Source organism: Oxyura jamaicensis, chromosome 3 (assembly GCF_011077185.1).
Source record: "Oxyura jamaicensis isolate SHBP4307 breed ruddy duck chromosome 3, BPBGC_Ojam_1.0, whole genome shotgun sequence".
Taxonomy (NCBI): domain Eukaryota; kingdom Metazoa; phylum Chordata; class Aves; order Anseriformes; family Anatidae; genus Oxyura; species Oxyura jamaicensis.
The window spans coordinates 2,160,125-2,188,041 of record NC_048895.1 but is presented as its reverse complement, the minus strand read 5'-3'; the positions used below and the strand labels follow the sequence as shown (position 1 = coordinate 2,188,041).

Below are 27,917 nucleotides of genomic sequence, written 5' to 3'. Positions count from 1 at the left end.
CACTAGGTCCCAAAAGCAAACTGGATAGTTTTGTGAGGAGGCAAGTTGTGTGGGAAGAAGGCACCTGGAGGACTGCAGAATAACACACTACCTCTGAGGCATTGACATGAAAGTTAGTACTAACTTGCTATGCGATCAAATAACTACTTTCTAACAGAAGCATATGTGCAATATGTTGCCAGTTACTGCAAACTAAGATTTGCCTCATGTGGATGCAGACAATTTCTGTAAGTAAAAACTGAGCTTAGTACAATTAATTTTTTCCATTCCCCCACGTAGCCAGGCCCTGTAACTGCAACTCTCTTGATTCTGAAGCTATCAGTCTTTTACTAAATTTTATACATATGACATTTTCAGAATTTCTCATATACTTTTACCAAAAGCATATTCCCTTTGTATCTTTTCCAGTATCAGGAAACTTTGGTTGTGGCTTGCTGTTTCCTTCTCTTATAATAACCTGGTATGTCATAATACTTCTTGCCTGTTTATTTCTGACCTCCTTCTTACCTGCCCAAATCTCTGATTTTGTTCTACATGCTCATCTTTTGAAGCAAATTATTTTTAATATTGGTCTTTACTGCAAACCAGCACCATTATTTTTGTTCAAGATCAATCGGACTTCGTTCAATTGTTTTAAAGAGAACATTGCTTTTGCAGAAGCTGGCATTTTAGAGTGCTTTTCACTTCTGAAAATGTTTTAAAACTATTTTTTCCTGTCATCTTAAGTCTTATATTTCACAGCATGGCAAACACCGCAAGTGGGGGGGAAAGACTGTTCTAAATGATTGTTTCCTGAATTCTTCTACTGGTATCTATACATAGTTATTTGGCAACATAATTATAGCTTGAGTATGTATACTGAGATAAATTTTAATGAGTCTGCTCAGATACTAGCAGAAACTTAGTTACAGTAGTGTAGGCTGTGCAAACACATTAGGGGGTCACTGTAGCTAAAGTGCTAATATTTTAACTGGTCTATTGGTTTCCAGTTTGGACAGAACTTCTTGAGCTGCAGCCACTCTTGGAGTCTGCAACCAGATGTATCCCTGGACTGCCATGAGTCTCTCAGCGCTAGCAGGCCGAAGTACAAGGCATATAGGATCTGTAATAGCATTTTATCAAAAATTTGAGATCGCAGAGGGTTGAGTCTGAGAGCCTCACCTACATTAATGGTCCTACAAGTATCATCCTCAATATAAAATGGCAGAGGCTGTCCTATAGTTGTTGTATTCAACAATTCTGCTACACATATTTAGGCACAGGCAAAATTACAGACAGATTTGAGAGCCACAAGTCTTGCTTGCACGGTAGCTTAACAAAGTCTGTAGAAATATTGTGAACATGTGCAACTTACAGGGGCCTTACTTAGAGAAAAGTAATACACTTAGTTTACCTTGCAGTTGAACAGTCACCCGCTATGTTAACTCCCACACACATAAGAATCTCCTCAAGGGGGCACTATTGGTTTAAGCACAATATACAGTAGGTGCAGTCTCATCTTGTTTTTCCTTTGTAAGGAAAAACTCACAAAAAAGGCTTAAGAGCCTCCTAGAATGATTTTCAAAGCCAGTTAAAATGTTACAGAAGGCAAAGGATCTCAGAAGAATGTATTTGGTAATGTAGAGAGTTTCCTGCTTGGTGTCCTTTTCATCTTCCCAAACCCATGATAATTAAATGAACTGCAATTTATTTCTAGAACTGTATGCTACCAACTTTCTTACTACCTCTTGAGGAACAGCTGGATTTTTCCTTTATTGCATTGGTATTAAGCACTGGGTTCATTATTAGTACATCAAAGATCAGATGTATAAATACATTATGTATTATAGCACTGACATCAGAAAGCAAGACAAGAAAAAACAGCATCAAAGAAAGAAGGTTACATGAAACCCCAATTTTTACTTTTGTTATTACTGTCTTGCTGCAAGAGGATTTAGTAGATAAAACTGGACTACATCCAGGGCCCTGGAGTGAGAAATTCCTCTGAAGAAACAAGCCTTGTATTCCTCACAAAAAGGATTAGCAGTTCCAAAATGCCTCACTAATTTCTTAAACACTGTTCATGCTGCTATAAAGGAAACTATAGCACTTGTAATACCTCACAGTTTTTTGCTTCTGCTTGGCTTTATTATGAAAGACAGAACCAGTGAAAGAAATAACGAGACAGAGCAAAAGATCTGAGCCTAGAGCAGACCAGTTATGAAGTTGAGTCAATCTGAATCATTTGCAAGAGCATATATCCACTCAGTGGAAGGATCCACACTGCAGAGAGATCTGGACAGGTTGGAGAGCTGGGTGATCACCAACCACATGAAGCTTAACAAAAGCAAGTGCTGGGCCCTGCACCTGGGATGGGGCAACCCTGGCTATACATACAGACTGGGTGACAAGATGCTGGAGGGCAGCCCCGCAGAGAGGGATCTGGGGGTTGTGGTTGACAGCAAGCTGAATATGAGCCAGCAGTGTGCCCTGGCAGCCAGGAGGGCCAGCTGGATCCTGGGGTGCATCAAGCACGGCATCGCTAGTCGGTCGAGGGAAGGGATTGTCCCGCTCTGCTCTGTGCTGGTGCGGCCTCACCTTGAGCACTGTGTGCAGTTCTGGGCACCACAGTACAAAAAGGATGTAAAACTGTTGGAGAGTGCACAGAGGAGGGCAACAAAGATGGTGAAGGGCCTAGAGGGGAAGACATATGTGGAGCAGGTGAGGTCACTTGGCCTGTTCAGCCTGGAGAAGAGGAGACTGAGGGGAAACCTCATCGCAGCCTACAACTTCCTCGCAAGGGGGAGTGGAGAGGCAGGAGACCTTCGTAAACATCAGTGATAGGACCCATGGGAATGGTGTCAAGCTGAGGCAGGGGAAGTTTAGGCTGGACATCAGGAAGAGGGCCTTCACTGAGAGGGTGGTCGCACACTGGAACAGGCTCCCCAGGGAAGTAGTCACTGCACCAAGCCTGTTGGTGTTCAAGAAGGACTGTGCACTTAGTCACATGGTCTAAAATTTTGGATAGACCTGTGTGGTGCCAGGACTTGGACTCGATGATCCTTATGGGTCCCTTCCAACTTGGGATATTCTATGATCTGCTCTGAAATGTGTACTTAAAAAAAAAAAGCCTCACAAGCTGGAGGCATGTCAATCACCTTTTTAATGGAAGATATGGATGAATTGAATAAAGTATCAAAGGTTCAGATGCTGATAATTTCTGAGTCAGAGGTTACTTTTATGCTATTTCCACTATGAGTACTCATGCCTTCTGCAACAGCTTCTGCTATACTGCCAGCTGCTATCTATTCTGCGCTCTACATGCACCACCCAAGGATGAAAGCTTCAGCTCCAGCAGAGATCTCATCAGAGTAAGACGACCTCTTGATACTTTGACATAATTATTATTATTAGTGCCACCACCCCTTTTGGGGGACTGTCAGCCTAAACTATAGTACAAAATTGGCTATCCCCATTTGTTGATTAATTTTGTTTGTAAAATACTCTTCTGAGGGAGAGGGAATAAATGTTACCATTAAGGACTTAAATAGGCTTTCAGATGAAATACCATAACCAGCTGCAGGTCAGCAACAAACCATTCTTTGTTAAGGTGTTTTCCTTTTACAGAGATACAGACTTAACAAGCTGAATAATCTCATCTTTTTAAGGCAGACTGTTAAGGTGGACTACTTCTGTGATCAAAAATACTCTATAGCTCGTAGGAGCAGAAAGGAACAATAAGGAACAATTCTTTCCAGCTATGCATTATTTTTCATACAAAATGTTCTGAAACGGCCTGTGAAAAGGGCTACAATATCCTACTGCTTATGGTTAACATTTTACACATTTTTTTCCTGTTCCTAATATTTAAAAGTAATAATCTTAAGCAAAAATAAACCCTTTCTGGTCCCCACAAAAACTATCAAACTAGAATCAAAGCCGATATACAGAGAAATTGGAAGTGTAATCTTACCCAGGTTATTAAAAAAAAAATAAAATAAAATCAATTTTATTCCTAATATTATAAGCATTCAAAAATCAGTAGTTCAGTATATTCAAAGGCAATGTCACAAAAAACAAACAAACCCACAAACCTGACATCTCAACATAAGCCTGAAATTACAGGGAGAAATTACTCTCTTGCCAAACCATCCTTTGACCTTTAAGTCACCAGCACACTATGCTATACCCTTAACTCAATAACATCACACGTTTTGTTAGAGCAGGATGTAAATATCATTAAGAACTTTAGTATTGTATAATCAATTTAGCCTTTTTTTTTTTTAAAAAAAAAAGGCAATTTGTGGGTATATCAAGCACACAAGAAGAATCTACGCAAAGAAGATGAAAAAATATATACTGGAAAGGAATATACAGGAAACAGCTGTTGATAATGACAGTGGTTCAGAAAAGCCTAAATAAAATGAGTAAATTGATCACTAGATTTTAGTTTATGAAAATTGTCATTGAAATTATCTGAGTACAAATTTAAAAAATAGGGTAAATTTGGATTTAAAGAATGGTAAAAAAAAATCAGAGGATATGAGAGGGAAATAGCTATAAAGTTTAGATTTTTTTTAATATGTGATATGGTCATATTATTTTTAATCACTTCTGCGTAACATCACATTAATATTCAGCATAACAGTAGCTATGACACTGACTGAATAAATAATATGAACCTTGGATTTCCTTCTCAAGACTAGTAATAGTTTATAGAAAATAACTTAGGCATTGTTACTATAAGCCATTAGGTCACGCAGTAGACTTAATATAAGAGAAGATAATATGAATATGCCAATAATTGTGTGCTACTAAAACCAGCCCTAGCACGTACTGTGATTCACTAAACCTACTCTGAATCAATGGTCTAGAATTATGAGGAGCCTTTACAAACCTTTGTTGCATAATATTTTCCAGACACGAACCAGAATAGGTAAGAATTCCAATTTTGTGCTCACCTTCAATTAAACTAAACTCACAATTAAACTGGTATCACAGTGAATTAAACCATCTGGACTTGCAATGTTCAAACAAAGGGCTCTTGCTGTTAACAGTGGCTTCTGAAAGAGGTGTGAATGAGTAGGCTGTTCCCAGTTTTATGTGGCTTGTGATCCATCCTTGCAAGAAGCTTGATGAGGAATGCTATCTAGTAATTGCAATTACCAATATTTTTTTATTCACCAGTAGTTGTCTTTTCTTGACCTTTTATTTATTCTATTAATTAGCCTAAATGTTTTAATGTCTTTTTATTGTAGTGATGTAAAAGAATAATTTGCACATTCTTCTTCCACAAACACATTGAAAGAATTTCCCCAAAGCAAAATACGACTTTCTTAAAAGCTTTCTCTGTATGAAATTCTAGTGAAACAATTAAAAAGCTGTTTTCAGAGGTAAATAATTTGACATATACCCAGGGGTAAAATCAGACATGAAAATGAATAGATATTCATAAGAAAGAGCTCAGAAGAACAGGTTTGATCAGAGTATTATTCTAGTACAGTTATATTCTTAGTGTTGTGTATTTTTCATTCTTACGGGCATAACAAAGTCTGAAAGAAACTGAAATCTCAAGCACAAAGTACTCCATCCAATTCATTATTTACTGACCTTGGGAAGATCCTAAACAGCAGCTTCAGATGGTGAGGAATGCCTCTCTAATGAGACAGGCTAACATTAAAGGTGACGCAAAGCTCTGTGTGAAATGGAAGCTAATAACCTCTGCTGAGCTGATAAATACGGGTTTCATGGCAGCAATGCCCAAGCTAGTGGGGTCAAGTGACATTGAGGCTGTGAAAATGTTGAAAGTAAGGAGGTACCAGTGAGAGTCCAAGGCAAAGGATAGGGAGGCAATTAACCAGTAACATGGTGCTGGGTGAAGAGAAGTAAACAATGTCATAATAAAATGGAATTGGATTTTGACAAGGTAAGTAAGTTTTTCACAGGGGGGTACAAAACCTCTTCTGTTTTGTGAAGCTGAATGGTGAGTGCACTCTAAACTGAAAGAAAACACTAGAGATGAAAATCAGCTCAACATTTCTGTGCATTAGGGATGTAAGATGGCATAGTGCTGTTGATGTAATTGCTTTCCTAGGCACCTATCTGCCTAGCTGTAATTACCAATGATTATCAGACTGGGCTGCACTTTGCTGCTTCTTAGAGGAGATGCAGAGCGTGCCCTATAATTCATCTTTCTGACCCAGTTCATAAGAAACACTACTCAGACTGGCAGGAACTTGTTTGACAGAAGGCATGTCAGCAAGAGCTTTTGCTCTGTCTCACTCCACTGACCACACCAGAAGTTAGTACCAAAGCTATTGTCCTAGATAACTGCTGTTCTTGCTGTAATGTTTAAGGCTTGCTTAAAAAAATATATAATTAAAAATTCTGTTTTCTGTGTGTAGCAAAATGAAGTTGAGAGATGATATTAGTAGACAGTAGCTAAGTAGATGAAAGTCTAAAAGTTCACAGATGAATGTTTTATTGGCTAAGTAGGAAAAAGACCCGAATGAATATAATACTAAGGTCAAATGCATTTTAAGATAATACTTGTTGGACATTCTTAGGTGTCTAAGCCTATGGAAATATCTAAAAATAAAAATTAAATTTAAAAACCGGGAGGCATTTTGCTGTCTATTTTTGATCAAATCAGATAACTTGCCACAATAACATCCTTCCTGACAGTCTGACTGATTGAAAATGAACAAAAAGTCCTAAGTACCTCTCTGTTCAGATGAACAGCGATACTAAATATAGTAGTTTCACTAAATGTTTTACAGTTTAAGTATCAACATAGTTTTTAGATTAAATTAATACTGAAAAGATAAAATAAGTTGTATAGGGTACAATTCAGTGAGTTAAAGCAGGAGTGAGAATCTGGCTCTCAAATGACATTGCAGTTCAACCCCTGTCAACATAAAGCATTAAATTCTCTTCATTTTCAAAAAAAATAGTATGTTTAAAAAACATAGTTAAGTACTTAAATATGGAATTTATTATAATCATAGTCATTATTTTTAATAAACAATTATTGGCAGTCACTGCTAGTTTTGTGTGAATCTGCTGGACTGTACTTTTAACTGTAATTCATCTGAAATATCCAAATGGCTCAGTAATCAGATGTGGATGGGTTACCTAGAGACGCCTGGAAATGGTAAACATCAGCTTTTGCAATTAGTGTTCTGCCTGCTAAGAGGTTCTGATGAATTTGCATTGAGGCTGATGCAGAGACCTGTTTAGTATTATGGATACACAAAACATTCCCTTTCTGCCATTTCTATACCTATTGCTTGCTATTTGGTATAATTGGACACAAGCTGTAAAATGTCTGTTTAAAAAAATAAATGGGCAGAACCCACTCTTCCCAAGACCCTACTGTTTTTTTTTTTTTGTTTGTTTGTTTCACTCAAAATACTCTTATTAAAATACTCTGAGGTTACTTACAGTTCTTACTCAGAAAGTTCCCTCAAAGTTGACAAATTTCAGTTACGTTGAAGCTGACACACTCATGGGGAAGAAATCTTCAAGAACTGTTTTGGAATTTCCACTTCATTCTTCATGCCACAGAAGGATTTCCCCTTCTTTCCAGTTCTGTGAAACAAAAAGTAACTTTTAGTCTAGTGTACTTTCTGGAATATTTGGAAGTTCCTAGCCATACTTGGACTCTCGGTGCCCTTGCTCTTTCTGGTATTGTCCCATCTATTCCTGTATCCATGGTTTGATGGGGAGACAGATTTCTCTGGGAGCAAACATAAGAACAGGTGAGGTGACTGTCCTCATTAGCTTGCAATTTGCAATGACCACAGTCCTGTTAAATCAGCCCAGATATAGAAAATCCTAATTTTGACTGCACATTTATAACCCCGCACTTGGTCCCAATCATCCACGTTTGATTCCCATTTTGTATTCATCATGAGGCCCTGCAAAGGTGTAGCAACCTGGCAGTGCAGATCAGTAGGTGAAAAAAGCAGCAAGAGCTTTTTTCTGCCACCTCTTTCTTTTGCTTCTCTACAAGAGGAAGAGAAAACCACTGTCTCATGCAGCAGCTGAAGCTGGGTAATTACGTTTACATTCTTGTCACAAATCGGTCTCTTCCCTTAGTTCATTGTGGGCAGGGCTAACCAGAAATCATTTGACAAACTCTGACAAGGTAAATGGGGCTCTAAACACAGTTATGCCTTCATGCTGTCTGCAGACTTGAGGCTTTACTTTGTGTTCCTGTTCTTTTCATTTTGCAAAAACTGGTATAGAAAATTAAAAAAAGAAAGCGAGATCATGAAAATTCTGTGACTTGCAGAGCTGGGGTCTAGGCACAAAGACGTTGTTTGTAATAATTTCAGCGTCCTCTGTGTAGAACCTTTGATGTGGTACCAGAGGAGATGCGATGGAAATGAGACAGAAATACTTTACCTGTACAAGAACAAACACAACACTTCAAGTATAAAGGTAAATCTCTAAATCTGTTGTTTCAAAAGTAGTAGGCCACATGCTATTACATAAAGACAGGTCTGTTTTAGATCATTAAGATGTGAAAAAACAAGGTTGTTCTTCCTGTGTATTTAGACACTACAAAAAATATAAACTTTTACAGTCCCCCAAAATTACTGAATACTTGTTCCTGGAATACTTGAAACAATTACAGCTATTTAATGTTTCTACATTTTATTATTTCAAAGTCAAAGAATCATTCCAACTATTTTGCCACTTCTATTATAAGCAAAATATAGTATTTTACTTTTAAAGGAGAAAACAGAGATGAAATTTCAAAGTGAATCACACTATGGAGAACTATACATGTATGAGCTACACTTGAGAGCTTGGGATGTGATCTTTATGAGGAGTACAGTGCTGGGAGTATGAGAGGATAGGCAAAGATGGGTTCTTATAATTTGAGGTGGCCTGCTGGCTTGCTAATTGAGGAAGCAGTACCAGTCTGAGCATATACCTTGCCAGACTCCTGAGTGAGATCCATCCCTGGGGACAGGGGGAGTGGTGGGAGGAAGATTTCAGTCAGATTTCAGCTCCTATTTTGAGGCATAAGCAACCATTTGCTCCCAGTCTTCTCTATTCCGGGTCTGCCAACTTACTCAGCTGGTACTGAACCGTAGGAACAAGGTTCCTGGATTTACTACTTTAAGTGTAGTTATTGAACTTGCTTTTAGGAGTCTCGCCAGGTAAAAAGTGCTAAAACAAGGCAGCCAAAAATGTAACAAGCCGCACATTGTAGTGATGTTGCCTAGACTCCTGAAGTGGAACCATGATTTCTAAATATTGCCTAGATTAATACTGATCAAGACTCCTGATAGTTAGGGTAAAGATGGAAGCCATGCATATTCAACTTGGGCTCAGAAAACTCAAAAGGAAAAAAAAAAAATCTCAATTCAAGCTTGGTCTGAAAAAAAAAGGGGGGGGCAAACAAACACAGGTTCAGCACCAGCTTCCCGTCCTATGACAAATAGTCTCACCTCTCTTAGATGGGTGCATTTTAAATAACCTGCTTGCATCATGGCAGCTGAGCTCCAGCAAATAAGCGAGCTGGTCCAGGAGAGCTGCAATTGGTCAGGCCTGGCTAGGCCAGTATGCATGATCCATGTCCCTGCTGGTACCCACAGCTAGGTGCATAGGTGATGAACAGTAAATAAAGGCAACCAAAGAACTGCTGGCTTGTCTGGTTTCTTGTACCTATTACCACATGGTAATAGTATAATATAGTAAAATATAGATATTCCTTTTGGCAATTCATTCTGATTGCAGTATACACCTGAAAATGAGGTAAATAATCTTACATTTGGCTTGACAAAACGTAAGCTGCAGAAACTATGAAGCTCCTCCACATGCTTTTAGTGCTGCTAGTCTAAAAGGAGGAAAAAATGTTAAGGATCAGGACTGGTTCTGGGAACCTTTTATGATTTTTTTTCTTGTGTTAATTTCAGGTTCTTATGAGGAAGCGGCAATCACCTGAGACTAACCAGCTTACAAAATATTTCATAAAAACAGTACACAGTATTTATCCAAATAGAATGGTCTGATCGAAGGAAGAGTGACCAATAGAAATGCTGAGAATGCACACAAACTGGATTTTGTGGATGCAAGTAAAAAGACCTAAAAATGTTTAATCAAATCTTTATCTCAATATGATGCGAACTCAGTATAAAGTATTTTTCAGGAATTCATTAACGAGCTGGTGTTATTTGCATGTGACCATTATATTGGCTATCCATTAATTCTAGCCAGTCTTTAATTCCTAGCAGCTACTTTACACCAAAATCGTTGTTGCGCATTTAGAGCCCACAAGAAACAAACTGATGGGCCAGGGAAGTGCCACAGTATTGCACGCACAGTTGCATATTACGGACTGTTGCCAGATACAGGGAACCTAGCAGTTGGCTTTTATAAAAATGCTTTTGTAGTTGCCTTAAGGGCTAGTAGTTTATTGGCAGTTATTTCACCCATGGATCACCAGATTATTATTCTGGTCTAAGACCACAGATTTTTCCTTGCACTCTTACCTTTGTTTTACAGGAGGACTATAACATTCACTCCAAAGATCTTGTTTTGGGAAAAAAAAGACCCGATTATTGTTTAGAATATGTAAATCATTCAACTCCATTATTTTAAAAAATCACCCCTGGAATAGAAATTACATACTAATATTTCAAGGTCTGTATTTTTTCTACTTTTACTTAAACTTCCTCCTCATTTTCATCTATGGGGAAAAGGTCATGAAGGGGATTTTCTCTAATCTTGGACAATTAAGGACAAACACTACCTCCAGCATTTGGGTTAGAAAACCTAATCTGCGGCTATTGCAGTGATGTGTTTCAAAGATTTAATTAATTTCAGCACCTGACTGCATTGCTTTGTGCACTTTAGTGTGCGTGTGTGTAAAACCAAAGGTAATCGGAAAAATATTACATGGAAGAGGAACTGGATTTAGATTAAGAATTTGAGATGCTTCGTCAATAATCTGCAGAATCTATGAGGCAATACGGCCCCGTGCGTTCATGCAGCACTTGAGGTCTGAACCGCACAAGTGGCAGGAGCTCGCCTGAGGACAATAGCCGAGCCCAGCAAATTGCCTGTCATCCTTCGCTTTCCTGTTACCAGGTCGCCCCCCTCCCTGCGCCAAGGCCCTCCAGAAAGCGGGATTTTGTGCTAGCGTGGGTGTGCCTGGGCTTCACCTCTGCGAGAGAAAGCCTCGCCTCGCCTCCCCGTGTGGCGAGGCTGCGGAGAGAGCGCCTCAGCCCCCATTTCCCCCCTCAAAGCCCACAGCGACTCCCCTTTTTACTTCCCCTTCTATCCCTCCTCCCCATTCTCCCCCGCCCTTCACCATTATTTCCTCACGGGCACCTTTTTCCCAGAGGAGCCCCGGTGCTCCTGCTCCCGGGGGCTCCCCCCTCAGCCGCCCCCCGCCCCGAGCCGCGGCGGCGCAGCCCCGGGGCCCGCTCGCACCCCTCCGCATAGGCCGTGAGCGCGCGCCGGGCACGAGCCCCGCTGCAGCGGCTCCCCCGCAGCCCCGCCCCGCGCTGAGCGGGTGTGGGGGGGGGGGGTTGGGGGGGAAGAGGAAGAGAGCGCGCTGGCGGAGGGATCGGCGGCTGCCCGGTGCGGAGGGATCCGCGGGCTGCAGCCGATCGGCGGGCGGCGAGGAGGGGGCGGTGCTGCGGCTCGGGGCCGGCTGAGGCGAGGTGGCCGCTAGCGGGGGGCGCTAACGGGGGGACGGGGGAAGGGCGAGGCGGCGGGTGCCCGTCCCGCCGCCGGCCCCGCGGCTCGATTTAGTGGAAGAGGGAAGGGGTCAGAGAAGGGAAGGGGTCGGGAAAGGGATGGGGTTAGAGAGGGGAGGGGGTCGGGGAAGGGAAGCGGGGGCAGGGGGCGGCTCGGCGGGGCGGGGGGCTTGGGGGGCGCGCACAGCCCCGCTGCAGCCTCGCTCTGAGGAGCTGCCGCCGCTCAAGCTGTTTTTTTTTTTTTTCCTTCCTTTCACCCCCCCCCCTCCCCCCCTTTTTTTTTGTCTGATGCAGAATCCCGGTAGCCAGGCAGCCTCCCTCCTTTCTTCCCTGCCTGCCTCCCGCCTCCCCGGCACGCAGAGGGGAGAGGCACCGATAGCAGGGCTGAGATCCGCGTAGATGGGCGGCCAAACCCGTTGTTTTTTCGAAAGAGGAAGATAAAGCTCAGCTGCCAGGCATCGACTTTTCTGTTGGTGTTGCGTCGCTTTGTGAAAATGGGGCTCGGTTACTCCAGCTAAATCCTCCCGGCGCCTTAGAGTTGGTACAGCGAAGGACTTCTCGTTTTCTGCGGCAGTGGAGCTACGTTGATGTTAGCCTCTCTGCTGTAAAATGGAGAACGAAATATTCACACCCCTTCTGGAGCAGTTCATGTCTAGCCCCCTTGTCACCTGGGTAAGCATTACTCTTTCTCTCGCACGTTATTCATTTATTTGCTGATCGTTTGAGAATCAGGCGGAGTTGGTGTCATGGTGATGGTGGTTGTATTTTAGGTTAAGACATTTGGACCGTTAGCTGGAAGAAACGGGACCAACCTGGAGGAATATGTGGCGCTAGTGGATGGCGTGTTCCTGAGCGAAGTCATGCTGCAAATGTAAGTGTGTGCAACTTGGGCGTGGGGCGTTTTTGCTGTTGTCTTGTTTCTCGTGTATGTTTTGCTTTCTTATGAAAGCTGCTTCTTCCTTCAATAACGATGTTAGTAAATAACTTCTTTCTTTTATACTTTACGTAGTCATGTGGTCAGTTACAAGGAGACTTCAGAGCACAGCAAACACTCATCTGCTCACAGCACAGTTTAATGTCAAAGTGATGTATTTCCAGGATGTAAAGGGCAATACAGGCTGAATCATGATATCCAGAACATACTGGAAAATCAGATCCTTTTAAATAGTTTCTCAGATTTCCTTTGAGAAGCATAAAGGTTCGTTCTACTGCAAGTCGTGATCATAAGATTTTAATAAATCTGCTTGGCTAATAAAATTCTAATGTATATCTTAGTTTGTGGCATACAACTTTTATGCAATAAATAATGTTGTTTACTAAGCAAATGGATCATCCTTTAACTCTTTCTGCTTTACTCTTCACAGTTCAAAATGTGAGTAGGTAGCAGTTGTGCAGTAAAGCTGAAACTTTGATCGAGAATATAGAATGTTTTCTTACTGTGAACCACAGAAGAAACATCTTACATAGTTTTTTTAATTGTCTATTGAACACTGCTAAAGAAAATCCATATAAGTACAATGGTGTAAAATCACCCAGATCAGGAAGTGCATAGTTTGCTGTTTAGAAGACAGAGAGATCAAAAAGTTCCAGTCAGAGAAACACTGGAATACACAACCATGTGTTGTGATTATAGGTTTTTGTTTTTGTTTTTTTTTTTTTTGGTTGATCATAGTAGTGGGCGATATTCCAGTCAAAACTATAATGCTAGACTGTAATGCTTTTGTGAAGTGTATGACGCTGCTATCATAAAAATGCTACTAGTGGGAAAAAACAACTTTTTTTTTGATGTTTTAAGTCTTTACAGAGAAATACATCTTTTGCTTGCAGAGGTATGAAAAAATGCAGGCTTATGGGTGACTAGATAGATAACAACTGTGCATGAGCAGCTTGTGGTGACAGCTGTTCATCAAAACACTGCTCATTGATGGGCATCCTTTTACTCCAGTTACAGTTTTTACTCATTAAGTACTTTAAAAGCTTTTGCTGGTGGTATTTGCATTGCATAACTAATCTGTGTAAAAAATTCAGCTCAACCACATATAATTTTGAATTCTCATTCTTTTGAAAGCAGTGTTTTCTTTATCACCAACTTATGTGCAGCTAAAATTCCAAGTACTGACTTCTATGATATCTGAACACGTGGAATCAAACTTTTAGAAAAAAAAATGGGAACTGGATTGTATTTCCAGCACATTATAATTAAGAATTGTAAGCGATGCATTCACTGAAGCATTCTATTTTTATGCTACAAGTTATTTTTTTTCTTGGATTATGTATAAATTAAGTAGCTTTTAAGTTATGACCATGCATTGAGCTTGCAGAGCTTCTGTTCAGTAGAGATGTATGAGAGCTGAAAGCTGAAGGCAAATCTAGTACTGGGACAAGGTGATTTTGAAGAATATAATAATCTTGAAAAAAAGCTTTCTCAGCGATTTTTTACCATGTTAAGAATGTATAATCTGGTTCATATATACGTGGTATTATATGTATGTAAACTGGAAAGCTGTAGAAAGGAAACATTCCCACACTTGAGGCACTCTGCATTGAATTTGGTTTATTGCATCTTTGACAACACAGTCTGATGATTGTAGTTTACTTGGGAGTTGTGTATCTTTGTGGTTTTGGTTGTTGTTGTTTACACAGGGGAAATGTAAATCTAAAATAGTTCTGTAATCAGAACTGTTACAAACTGCCTTAAATTAGGGGTGCGTGTTAAAGAACTGTCGAACAAACAAAATTCATTTTATAAACATGTAACTACAATGGAAGGTGCATTTTAAAATGCGTTGTTGGAGGGTGTTGAAATGTGTTATGATTGATTTCTGTGTAGAGCTGAAGCTTCTAGACCGTGTTCGTATTTTAGGGGGGTTGTTTGTTTTGGTTTGGTTTGCCAGGATTGAAAGAGGAAAAAGTGTGTCATGTTTTGCAGACACATTCTGTCTCTGGTGAAGTCACAATGGAAACCTGTGTTAACTTCCAGTCCCGTTTGCTTTGAAGATCCACATATTAAAAATGTATCTTCATTTGCAAAAACACTGGAAAGATGCAGCTTCAGCTAATCATTAATAGTGCAAATTTTCAGTATTTTCCATTTTATTAGTATTTCCCTTTTTTCCTTTCAGTCTTAACTAACATATGTTGAGGAAATGTGGCAGAAAACATATCATGTGACTTCAAAAGCAAAATATTTTTCTTCAGATTCTTTTTTTAAGGTTTTAATGACTTACTTCACATTAGAACAAGAGATCTGTAGCTAGGAGCTATGGCACACATAGACATTCTAGAGGAATGAAGTGTTGCTCTTGCAGAAGTCACCAGGAGTGCCATGTGTAGAAATAAATATGTGGAAGTTGCTTTTTACGAGCGTTGTGTTGTGTGGTACTTATTTTCATTAGTTTTGAGATACATGAGGATGCTAATGTTCTGATGTGAGGATAACAGCTAGTGAGCATCTGTCAGGAAGAACTTGTGTTGCTGTTGTAGGTTGGTTCCTATGCTTGGAAAGCCATTGCAGCATTAGATGCTTTAAAGGGAGTTAAAAGCATGAACAAGTGGAGGCTGTTAGGAGTGTTGTGGTCCTGCTGTCCTTATACTTCAATACATATTTTATTTCTGGCAAATATTGGAAAAAACAAAAGTTGTGTCATAGAACTGTGAGTGTTAATATTGGATTAGGTATGTTTTTTAATATTACACAATCAAAACAGTGATTTCATTACTTAGAGAAGATTATTTGTTCTGTTTAAAAAGAGTTAATCGTGCCGTCCACCAGCTACAAGTGACAGTTTGTTAGTATGGCATTTATTTTCCATGTGCTTGTCTAGACCAAATTTATTTTCAACAACTGTAATGGTTCAGACCAAGGAAATAGATACCAGCCAGTGCTGGAGTGGTTGCAGGGTAGTGGTACTGAGATAAATGATTCTTTAAATCAGGATTAACTTTATTAGTACATAATACATCAGAAAGGGGAAAACTAACTTAGTACATTCCCTGTATGTTTTTTGTTGTTGACTTTTTGGATGTTTTAGTATACATGAAAATTGCAGATTCCTTTTGGTGTCTGATTAGGTCTGAAGAGCCCTTCCTTTACTGGAGTTGCTATAGGGCACATGCTTTTCTTCGTCTTCTGGTTTTTGTTCTTTTTTTTTTTTTTTTTTTTTTTTAATTAAGGGTAGTTCCAGTCTTTGAATATCAACTCCTAACTTGAGAGAATGTGTCCCATTTCCTGTTCAAATTTAAGTCCAGTTCTTCAGAAGTGTTCAGTTACCTACCTTCTGCTAGGATCAGTCAGTATCTGATAACGTGTTTAGAAACCCATCTGTCTTTCTAAATCTGAGCCTTCATTCTTGTATTCTTTGATACAGAAAGGAGTTAGGCTTTTTGGGAAGAAATCAGGAACCAGATCACTGTAATGGGGTTCTGACATAGGAGAGAAATAGAGGAGCACACCGAACGTGCTTTATGCCTTTACTATACTTCTATATCAAAATGCTTCTAATATTACAAAATACCCAGGTACTTGAATAATGTTTGTTGTGTATGCTACTAAAACCAGTAGAGTTCCACAGATCAGTCACCTGTTGCATGTCTGGGTGCAATCGCAGTAAAATAATATTTAGTTGTCTTGGAGATGTTTTTCCAGAACCTGACTGACAAGATCTTATTTTTTTTAAATCTTAATACTGTTCTCTTCATATATATGTTCCTCTGATCCAAGAAGATGAAACTGTTCCGAAAAGAATCTCATTTTCTGAGTATTCTTTGTTTTCATTTCTGATAGGTCTTGTTCTCCGATAGTCGTTAACTGAGTTCCAGTAGGATTGTGTGAGAAATGCATGAGTTTTATGAAAGTCTTGTACAAACTGTGGTTCCCAAACTGATAAGGGTCTTACTAGTGCCTTTGAATAAAAGTACACAGCTGCAAGTAATTAGAGGATTGGGACTTTTATTACATTTAGCTCCACAATCAATATTTGGTTATGTAATGAAGACTTGGAAGTGTGCTGTAGTTTCAATGGTTTTATTTTACTGTACTTTGTATTGGTGGAAATGGATGTTTCAAAGCAACTGTTGGACAAGTACCATATGCAGAATGGGTAATACGTAGAACCAAACTCTGGATACGAGTTGAGTTGATTCACTGCCTGGAGAACCTGTCTGCTTTTTTCTCCATGTTCCATACATAGCTGTCTCAATTGAATATATATTAATTGATACTACCTATATTAGTCATTGCATCAAAAAATGCTGAAAACTGCATCAAAGGATGAAGTGTTTTATTTTTCTAATGTTTTCCTCCATTTTACTGTTCAGCCCGTTTTTTAGTGACTGGGTCCCCATGCAGGCTTTCCACACCCATCAAATTTCCAGGTGGACTGACTCAGTTTTCTTCCACTGCTCTGGTGGTATGTGCCTTGAATGTGTAGACTGCTTCATTGACTCCTTTTCTGAGCTCTCAGTCTTTAGTTGTGCATTTTTTTTTCCTAAACAGTTGAGCTTGCCAGCCCATAGCTCTGGCTTGCCTATATCTTTTGCTGAGAACTGGCCTCCATCTCTAGTGCTTCAGCCAGCTGCCTGGCTCTGTGAAAGAGTGCAGGAACGTGCACTTAAAGCCAATTAACTCTTTCTTGTGAAGACCAAAGAGCAAGAGGCAGCTTCAGCAGGCTTTGGCTGGGCAGGGAGGTGGAAAACATCTTAGGGAAAATTAAATTGGTGAGTTTGGCAGCAAAAAATACAAGCATACAGTATTTTAGAAAAATGTTAAATACTAGGAAGTCTGCACTGTTCTTGCTTTCTTGAAGTGAATGGGTTTGATTCACGTTTTGAGACTTGCTCTGTCAGGCGTCCACAGATGGCAATTGAGAGAGCTTTTGCTCTTAAAAGTGGCTCTGGGTAGGCTTAGATGTAGGGCCCAAAATATGTTGTAAGGAAATCAGAATTTATAACACTCAGGGCTTCTGTAAAGAAGCAAATTGTTTAGTAAATGCTCTGATAGAATGTGCACTGTGGTTAAGATTGTTGGAATTGAAACCTTTAGATTACTGAAAAATGGAAGGTTTTTATAGTGTAATGATGGTTAATTTTAGACTTGAATACCTGCCAGCAGTGAGCTTTGAATTGTGCGAATGAAGTGAACGTGGGCTGATACCTGGGCTTCTGTGGGAAGAAGGAGAAAAAGTATGGATCAGATGTGGAATGCTTTAAGTGCTTGACCTTTTGATAATGTCTGTTTTACAGGTTCTTAATTTGTTTGTATCCTTTTCCACAGTTCATGTCCACTTTCCTTCATCCTGTCTCCTCCAATTTATTTTTGTGCAGTGCTTTGCTCTTGTTACTTGCAGTATTTTGAAGATGAGGAAGCAATTGGTCTAACCTTCATCTGCACGTGTGTACCTGCTTCTCTGCTCTCTTCCTCATGGGTTTTCTTCAGTGCTGTTCTTTGATTATGGCTCCTTACTTCTTTTTGTGTTGGAGTTCTTACCCCATCCTTACTTAGCCTGGCCAGTAGCTGAGGCTGGGGGATAAAAGCTTAGTCTGTCCATGTGTTTTGTAAATAGCATTCTCACTTGAAACATCTAGGATCAGAATAACTTGTTTCAGCACTGAAAATGTTCTGGCGGTGAAACAGCTTATAGCTATGGCTTTCCAGTTGTACTGTCACAGTGCTTTCATTTCACTCACATTCTGCATGCTGTTTCAAAGCATTGTACAAAAATAATGTTACTGAGTTGGTAAGAGCTTTCTGGGTTTGTACTTTATCTCATTTATTGCCGGGAAAGGTAAGTAAGAGTATACTGACACACCGTCTCCTTCTGTATCATCGTTCAGTTAAAGCTGTTTTGTGAAGGCTTCAGGGCAGAAGAGATGCCAAGCGAGCTAACGGAGGAGGTGCAGGCACGGAGTGCAGTGTGGCACTGCTGGATAGAACTGTCCTTGCACGAGGCAAAGTTGGCTTTAGCTCAAAGTCACGGGATCATGCAGAGAATTGCTTTTGTGCCAGAGGAAGGCACCTTCATGTTTGCACTGGCAGCAGTGCTGCATGTATTTCAGTGGTTCTGAGTTGTTGGCCAGGTGGCTCCTGGAGGCATTGTTCACCTGTAGCAGCAGCCAGCACTGCACTGTGTGAACTTTTTGGTTCCAGCTGTGGCTGCCTGAAGTATTTGTGGTTGCCAGGCTGACTTTGCTTTTTACCTCTTCTTTGCTGCCACTTTTGTTGCTCCCTGTGTTGTAAGGAAAGGCAGTACGCAGCTTGTTTTGCTCTAGGTTTTATACCAGAAAGTTCAGTTTGCCCGGGTTGCCACGACACATTGAGCTGCCCTACGGTGTTGCTGCGTTTGATGGTAGTATAGCAGCAATAAATCCCAAAGTTTTACGTTAGCTAGAAATGTCTTACCTGGGCTGATCAGCTGCCATCTTTCCCTGGCAAGGCTGTGTTGCTTCTCGTTCCATGGCTTGTTTGGGATCTCGCAAGACCTTGAGGAATATCTCCGTGCTCCGATCTTTCTTCAGAAAACTAATCTAGCTAACTGACAAATTGGTTGCTAAATCAAGCACATCCTAATCCTATGCTAAATTTGAGAAGCTTACGTCTAGACTTTCCTCATTTGTTTCTTCTCTTAGGAAGAGTTTTTTTTATCTTTGTGTTCTTTCATATGTTCCTCTTATTTTTTGTTTCCTGCTCTTTTTTTCCAAAACTAAGTACAAGTTTTTTGCCTGCTGTGTCTGTCATACTGTACCACTCTTCCCTATCTAGTAATTATTTAGGGATCAAGACGTTTTTCAAAACGCTGCTTTGTTAGAGCACATGACTTCAGTGGTCAGAGATTATTCGGTAATAGCTATGTGGAAGCCTCTGTTTGTTTGTCTTAAAGAGTCCTATATTTATGCCTTAAGATGCTGCAAAGAGGCATGGCCTGAATTTGCATGCCGCTTAGGCGGTTGTTACTAAGCAGTGTTTACAAAATGTTCCCCCTTTGTTTCATTGGAGTAATCGGTGTTAAGGCACTGAATTGAAAGCAAGGCTACTGCTTGACCTAAACTCCATTAGTCTGCTCTGAAGAAAAAGCAAAAATTTTCTGATGTATTTCTGGATTAGGAAATAGCAAGGGATGAACCCAGCTTGTATTGTTTTTTGCTCTTCACTGAATCTTTGAATCTGTGTTGTGCGTGTGGATATGCTCAAAAATGTGCTTCCTTTTTCTATAGCACTGGGGGACAGAGTCCACTTAGGTTTCTTACAGAATCTTACCGTATTTTAAGCTGCAGGGAGAAATTTGCTCTAGTTTTTGTTTGTGCGGTATCTTTGTTTTTCTTAAGTGAACCCTTGAGCAAAAAAATGTCTGGTGTAATTTCCTGGTAGCTTGGGAAGGTACTTGCTGTATATTTAGAGTATTGTGTGTGCCAGATAAAAATAAAATATGCATGCTAGCTGGTGTGCGATAAAAATGTAGACAAATGTTATACTTAGTGCTGATTTGCTTCTTAGCAAGGATATTAATGTTAATGTGGTAAGATGAAAAGAATGCAACTCTTTTACAGGCCCTTATATGTATGCTGAGCTTGTAGATTTGGGTGGTTAACAGGGGTAAGGTCCTTGGTGTACCACTCTATTTATATCTAAATTGGTAGGGGGGTTGTACATTCATTGATGTGCACAGAAAATTTGCAGCACCTTTCAGTTAGTCAGCTGAAGCAATGAGGTTGCTGACATGGACAAAATCTTTACAGCAAATACAAGTTATTTCTTTGGAAATCTCCTTATATCCAAGAGCCATGTGTACAAATTCATCTCGGAATATTCTGTACAGGGGGCTCAGGTGTGTCAGCTGGCAGCCTGAAAGTCAGCGTGGGAAAAGGTGAAGGTCTTGTATTACTTGGAAATAGTCCTTCCATATTTTTTTTGAGAGAATAGGAGAAAACAAATTTAATGTGTTCCAATTTCTTTGGCAGAATGTGGAACCGCACTTTGTTCTTTTTTACTTAAATCTGGATAATCTAGATGCATACATTGGATTAAGTGTTTACCCTACTAAAACCAACCAAAGTTTTGCAGAGGATCTGAGCCAAGATTCTACTTCAGGATAGGTATGTTTGGATGTTTATCCAAAACAGAGTTGTTTATGCCAAGTAAGGGTCTACCCTATTCAGATATATATTTAATTGTTAATATTTTGCTTATGAAAGGTTTATTATACTTCATCATAATAAAGAGAATTCTAGAGCCAAGTCATGCTGTTACAAGTGAAAGTATTTAACTGAATTTTGTGTGGCACTATTTTTACAATTTACAAACCTTTTAGTCACTAAGACTGCAGTATCTTTGGTGTCAGCTCACTAGGCTGATCTCACATAAGCATTTCTTGCGTTTGTTAACTACTCAGGGTGCTGAGATGTTTGCCTATGGTCAGACTATTTTGAATTTGAAGTACTGAATAATTGTTTTTGAGAATTTATAGCTTCAGCAAAATTCAAAGTAAAATGAGCATTTTTCTGTCTTCCAAAGGAGAAATTAATGTTGATAATGATGTTATCAAATAAAGCAAGGTATATACTACTGTGGTGTTGGAAGTTGGTTAGGGTAAAAGAGAAAAGCTACTATATACCAATTTAATACACACAAATCTCTTAGGAGTTTTTTTAAGCTTCAGATAAAGAAGACTAGGATAAGTGTGTATTGGTTATGAATCCTACCTAAGTTATTTTCTCTTACAGTAATATTTTAAATTGTAGAAAGCCTGTTAGGTCCACAAAGATCCTTTGCTACAAGCACTGTTTTTTACTTTTCTTTCCAAGGTAGGTTGTAAAAACATTTTCTCACTTGCATGTTCTCTGACGATTGGTATCAAGTCATGCTGCATCTTGTGATCCAGATTTGTGAGCGCGTGCTTATGCGCAGCTAATCTTAATGCTGTCATTGGGTTATTGTGGGTGTGAACATTGGCAGTTTTTTAATGGTCAGTTATGTTGAGATCTTAATCACAAAGGCAAATAGTTTGGTTACTTTGTTCATTTGTATCAGATCGAACAGATCTTAAAGTTTGAACGCATTTGAGAGGAAGTAAAAATTGTTGACCTGTAGAGGGCAAAAAATACACAGTGCTCAAAAGCAGAAAGCAAGACTTGACTCTTCATTATCCTCAGGTATTTGTTTCACAGGTGCGTCCATCTTCATCCTTGCTGCTTCTTAGAGGTCTGTCTGCTCTTGCTGCCTGTGCTGCCTTTTTGGAATAGTTTAGTGTGGCAAGTAGTTCGGTGCAAGTACTAGAGCAGTCCACTAAAACTATAGTAACATCGGTTTTTGTAAGATGAAGCTAGGGAAAAGTTGTATGGTTTACTACCTTTTCAAACAATATTTGCTTACGTTCCTGTTCTGAATCCCAGGCGTTTGATAAAGGATTTAGTTCAGTATTTGTCAGTGTCTCATAAGCAGTAGTTTTCAGCTGCAGCTTGCATGTGTGTGAAGGCCGGTGAACTAACTTCTAAAGATCACAGAAAACGAAAACTTTTGTCATTATGATGTAAGTTGCTCTACAGGATTTGACAGCTCACGTATTTCAGAGAAAGGGTGTACAAATGTAGGTAGAAACGTGAGTGCTACTCTGTTTGCATAGGAACATAGTTTTAGTCTTAGGTAGCTTTTTTTTTTTTTTTTTTTACGTTTCTCCCAGATTTATTTGTTTCGTGTAGACTGGAGGGCAGTCAGCAATGGGAAGGTAAATGGTGAGTTGTTGGCAAACTGCTTTGGCAGGAATTTAGAGGTAGAGACAGACTAGTGCATTTTCTGTTTCTTTCTTAAGATGACCTCTGGACCATGAGGCCTGAGGTTGTTGCCTGTTTGGTTCTCACCTGATTGCTCAAAGAACGTTTCGTCTGTCAAATTTTTTCCATTTAACACCCAGGAGTGCTTCTTTTATGTGACAATATTAAGTCTTCTGGGATGCTCTGAACTGTGGAGATTTTCCTTTCCATCAGTGCAACGTTTTAATGTGGAGGAAGCCAGCTTACCTTTTCTGGCTGAGGAGCACAGGCAGGCGGGAAGGTCCCAATCTGCTCTGTGGTCCCACTGATGACTGGGGTGCTCACCCTGCTAATTGGGTGCAGTGAGTAGTGATGCACTGTTCTGCATTGTTGGCTGAAAGCTGCTTTTTTTTTTTTAAACATGGTACCTTTCAGTGTGGTAAGAAAAGAGTATATCTAATGGTCAAGTTGAAACAACAGTACTAAAGTTGCTTTGTACTCTGTGATGATAAAGACAGCTGTTGCTCTGTAAGCTAAGAAATGATTTGGGGGAGATGTTAATTCAGCTATGCAAGTGTGTGCTTGGTAAGTGAAAGGTGAACTGTTTTATTTCCTTTCTTTTTCACTTCCACCTTGATCACCCGCATGCCTTTCTTATTAATGAAAAGGGCAAGGATACAAAAACCAATATTTTACGTAAGACTTGCATAAATTCACTTGCTTTCTTTTTTTTTCCATGAGTGACTCTTCAGGCACTCTAAATAGCAGAACAGACATTAATTGAGTGGGAGTCTACTTAGTAAATATTTTTTTCCGCAAAAGCTTGACTTTTGTCACTGAGTTGAAGAATGTTGGCTAATGTAAGTATCTTTTATACTCATCCCCTGGTACTCAGGGATACTGTTTTCGCTTAAGGTTCGTTTTTCTTACCTGTTCCTTCAGTAAACGACCAAAATAATACAGAGGGCTGGTCATCCTTTCTTCCTCTGAGTTTAACTTGCTGTGTAACTGGGTGGATGCCCTCTTTCCCCATCTTATCTTGGTGTCTTTAGCTGTTCTTTTGGTCTTTCTTAATTGTTTCTCGATGAAGACTGAAGACAGACCAGAATGATATCACATTGTCTTGATGTGCCATTCTCTTAATGAAGACAATACGGAGTGACTATTGCCACAGAACTGTAGTACATCTTCCATTGACTTGTAAACCTGGCAATATCCAGATGTGAGGGGATGCCTCTTCATGCAAATAAAACCGCTACTCATGGCTCCTCTGCTGTGAGCACCAGCCAGAGCATCGGCACCGTGCAGCTACCTGCGAGTATTCAGCCTGGTTGGGTGCTGCAGAGCGAAGGCTGCAAGCAGGGAAGCTGGCCACCTAGGCTCAATACTCCCTGTGTTATGTTCTTGGCAGAATTGTTCCCCGTGATCCCGCTCCCCAGCCAGCTGAATTGTTGTAGACCGCTTGGTTGTGTTTTTTGAAGTAAGCAAGCACAGGGGCTTCGGCCTCCTAATAGTTTATGGTGTTGGACACGTGCCTAGGAAATGGGGTTTGTGCAAGGGCCAAAAGGCTTTTGATGTTAGACTTATGTCATAAAACTCAAGTTAGCATGAGGCAAAAAAGCTTTGACGCAGCTGTTGAATTTTTTGGTGTGTTGGTCAGACTTTGCTAAGTGCAGTTAGCAAAGCATCCTTAAACTGAGATACGCACCTTATTTTGTGGTAAAGGGTATCTCAGCATTTGAAATGATCTCTAGATTTGGGGCAGGTGTTCTGGGAGCTGTAGGAAAATGTAACTCTGCATTGATCTCTGCTTGAGAAGTGATGTCTGAAGGTAGAAATGCAGATACTTTACAAGAGGTAGGTTGTCATAAACGCCCGCTGGAAAGGCAAAGGAGAATGGTTAGTATAAATCACAACATGTGCTCGCTTATTGCAAATTAGGACATAAGTGCACAATGATCTAGTGCCTAGGCAGGATTCAAAAGTGGACACCTAAGCAACTCCAGAGTGTATATACCCTGGCTCTTCAGCCAGTTGCACTGTGGCTTTCCGGTTGTCGTAGTCACGTCTGTACGTTAGTATTATCAATACATTGCAGCTTCAGCACATGCATGGCTTGCATAATGCTCCCCAACAGGTGGGAAGATATTATTTATCTGTTTTTCAACTAAGAGGGTGTCTGAGTTAAGGCACAGGCTGAGGCATGAATTGTTCTTCAGTGAAGTACTCTGTATCAACCATTTTTGTTTGTTTGTTATTTCCATGAATATAGAAATCCTGCGGAACGTGTGCCAGAGCTATAGAAAAGGAGTTGTTTTTCCCATTAATCTTTTAGTTAGGCTTAGCCTGGAAATTCTCTTTAGCAGCAAAAATTGATGATACTGATGGATGCAGGAGGAGTTTGAAGTATGCCATCTTGTACTGATGTTTCTAGAAAGTGCCTGGTCAAACGTTTCAGATACTGACTGAATAATGTGCTTCTGGATCTGCCCCATTCTTTGGTACTGTGGCTGTTGTGGACCGACCCTTTGACTATAACCATTTTAAAGACTGGTCAGGCTGTACATTGAAGGCCAGTGCTCCTTTTGTTCTGTGCAGAGGCGTTTCTGATAACTTCATCACCTTGTTGTACTGATTTGTCTGGTGCTGCTTAAAACAAATGTGGGATTATCAGTTATTCTCCAGTGAAGGCCTAGGTTTTACTTTAACTTTCACAATAAAAGGTCACTGCTGGACTAAATTCCTTTGTAAAACACTGTTTGTACATGTTTATTATTTTCTTTCTGATAGCAGTCCTGCTTTATTATTTAAAATCTATCCAAAACAACGTATCAATAATTATTGAAATATTTGGCACAGAGCAAAAGCAAGCCTCATTCTCCTAACTAAAGAGACTTTGCCAACAATATAACTTTATTAGGCAAGCAACGTTTATGGGTAAAAGTGAATACTGGGCTACTTTCTGTACCCTGGAACTTGGATAGAGTAGCAGTCAATATTTACCACCCTTCGATCTGTACACTTGTGTAGAATATTTTCCAAAGCGCTTGTTTCAGCACTTCACTGTATGTAACAAATACATTCAATGATATATTTAAAGTTAGGGTCCATTATCATACTAGACATAACGATTAAGTACCGTCAAGGAACAGATGGCAAGAGAGGACACAACTGGTTTGCAGTCTGCATAGATTTAAGCATGAAGCCATTAAGCTATCACATTCCCATTTCTGATAGATTTTGGTCAATGAAAAATTAAAGACACGTAATCCCTGATTATACGAGGTCTCAATCTGTAATTCATGGCACTGGTAATGCTTCAAAATCATCAAAGTTTTCTCTGTATTCAGTAGTTTCCAACTGATGTGATACTGGCATAGATGCTCTTGTCTGTTTTTACTGCCATTGAAATTAATGTATCTTGTCAGAAGTAGGTTGCTCTTAAATGTAAAATTGCTTAAGGGTATCTTTTACTGCTCTGCTTCCTATTGACTTCTAGACAGATTTAACCTATTTTGCTAGGCTATTTGCCACTGAAGCAGTTCAGTATCCCCGCCTAATAAAAGGAGCAATTCAGAGTTCCAGTTCCAGGCATGTCTTGCCTTAAAAATATGTACAGTGTAACTAGCACAGTAGCCACATGAATCTTAAGTTCTTTTTAAAAAAAAAATAAATAAAAAATTTAAAGCTGTCTTTTACAACGGTCAGTTTTAGAACTGATTTATTTTGAAAATTACGTCCTTGCATATTGTTGTATTCCCAACAGCATGTTTTATCATGTTTCAGTGGTATTGGACCAAATGTATTCTAATAACCACGATTATTCAGTATTAATAAAAATTTAGTTGTTAACGGTTTTTTCTTTAGTAATAGCAATTATTTAATTTAACACTGATATAATTAACTTACTGAAATTGTAATAAATTAGTTGCAACAAGCTGTAAACAAATTTGAAAATGGATGCTTTTGAAAGCAATACAAATTCAGAGATTTATGTTAAGAATTTTATCTCTCTGCTTGAAAAATATTTGTACGTTTTATTAGTATTTCTCATTAGTTATTTCAAAACGCTAGATACGTAATGTTGCTATTATTTCTGGCTTGTAGCAATCTGACAAGGAACCGTTACACCAGCAATATATAATGGAAAACATAACAGCTAATATCATGCTATGTTACTTGTGCTTTGTGAGGAACAAGTTAAGGAGTTAGTACTTTAAGTGCCTTTCTGAGAAGATGGACTGTATTGACTAAATGAAGATTATCTAAAATATGTGTGGATCAGGGATACTACTATTAAAGTTGGAGACTTTGAGAGAATGAGCCCTGGTTATCAGTGTTGGGAAGGCAGTTGGGTTAGATTTTTAAATAATTTTTAAATAACCTCATCACAGTTCTTTCAATAATGGTGTTCAGTGCAAAAAGTGAACTGTCAAGCCCATTCTTGGCTCTTTAATATATTTTGAAGTCCAAAATTGACAATTCAAGCAGAATCGGAAAGGTGAAAGTCAGTGGCTGAAAACGAGGGAACATTGGTAAATTTAAATGCTGAAGGATTCTCCTCTTACCAAGTCTCCTCTGACTTAAATGTCTAAGTTTCACCGTGTAGGTCATTTTAGTAGGTAGCCTCTTAATATTTCTGTGTTACTGAAGTATAATCATTTAATTACATAGTATGGGTAGAAAGACAAGTAACTGTAATACAGAGGTGAAGTCCCATTTTGACTGTAAGGTGATGAGGACAGGATTTTATTCCAAGTAGAGTTCGAAACAACCTTTTCCAAGTAGCAGTCGTACATACTAGTCATTGCTAGCATTTATGGAGTGAGAGTGTCAAAGAACACTTAGCTCTTTTGTTTGAAGAATAATGGCCTAATGTGACAATCTTTACAAAATGGTAAAGCAACCAAAGAAATACACTTCGAAACTCCTGCTAGCCAAGTGAGCTGTTGAGGCCATGTGTTTAATTTGAAATGATTGGCAGAGATTAATAGTGGTAGTATTTCAGTGTATTTAAGTAACATAATTTTATCCATCCTCAAAAGCAAGGGATTGATCTTCAGAGCTACTGAAAATGTTCTTTTTACCATAATGTGTTTGAGAGTTTTGCTTAAAAATGTTAAAGAAACCTCATGTTTGGGGGGTTCTGTTGGGACTGGGGCCACAATATTTTGAGAAAACGGAAGATTATTTAAGTAAATTTGTTCGTTGCACCACGTTGTCCTGAGGTTGACATTTGGACTTTAATTGTTGATTGTATTCACCAGCAGAGGATCACATACTTGAGCTGTGAATTTTCTCCAGCACTAAAGGTACAAGTCCAGAGGATGTGTGGCCCAAGTTTCCCCAGAAAAAATAAAAACAACCTCTCAGTAAACTGTTTCTTGCAATTCATGCCCTACCCCAGAAAGACCCCTCCACACACCCTGAGTTACGTGCTTTCTAGTTTAAGAAACAGGAATGGAACATATCGACCCC

General features: G+C 39.5%; 1 protein-coding gene and 1 long non-coding RNA gene across 15 annotated transcripts in view; one reads left to right on the top strand and one right to left on the bottom strand.

Moving 5' to 3' along the window:
* Positions 1-605: 605 nt before the first annotated feature.
* LOC118163997 lies at positions 606-10,980 on the bottom strand. The gene is made up of 4 exons (XR_004749286.1): positions 10,488-10,980; positions 9,765-9,832; positions 7,432-7,569; positions 606-1,458 (listed from the first exon to the last, which is right to left on the bottom strand). It is a non-coding gene; the product is annotated as an uncharacterized LOC118163997 (long non-coding RNA).
* Positions 10,981-11,536: 556 nt separating this feature from the next.
* The window catches only part of CCDC88A (coiled-coil domain containing 88A), an 81,294-nt gene continuing 64,913 nt past the window's right edge, over positions 11,537-27,917 (top strand). For 10 of the 14 annotated variants that reach the window (XM_035321214.1, XM_035321206.1, XM_035321210.1 and 7 more), the window contains exons 1-3: positions 11,537-11,663; positions 11,994-12,371; positions 12,470-12,570. In XM_035321214.1, the coding sequence (XP_035177105.1) occupies positions 12,309-12,371; positions 12,470-12,570 (164 nt within the window). In that variant the 5' untranslated portion in view covers positions 11,537-11,663; positions 11,994-12,308. The remainder of the gene's footprint in view (positions 11,664-11,993; positions 12,372-12,469; positions 12,571-27,917) is intronic. The other 4 variants (XM_035321218.1, XM_035321219.1, XM_035321217.1 and 1 more) reach the window with 2 other exon arrangements.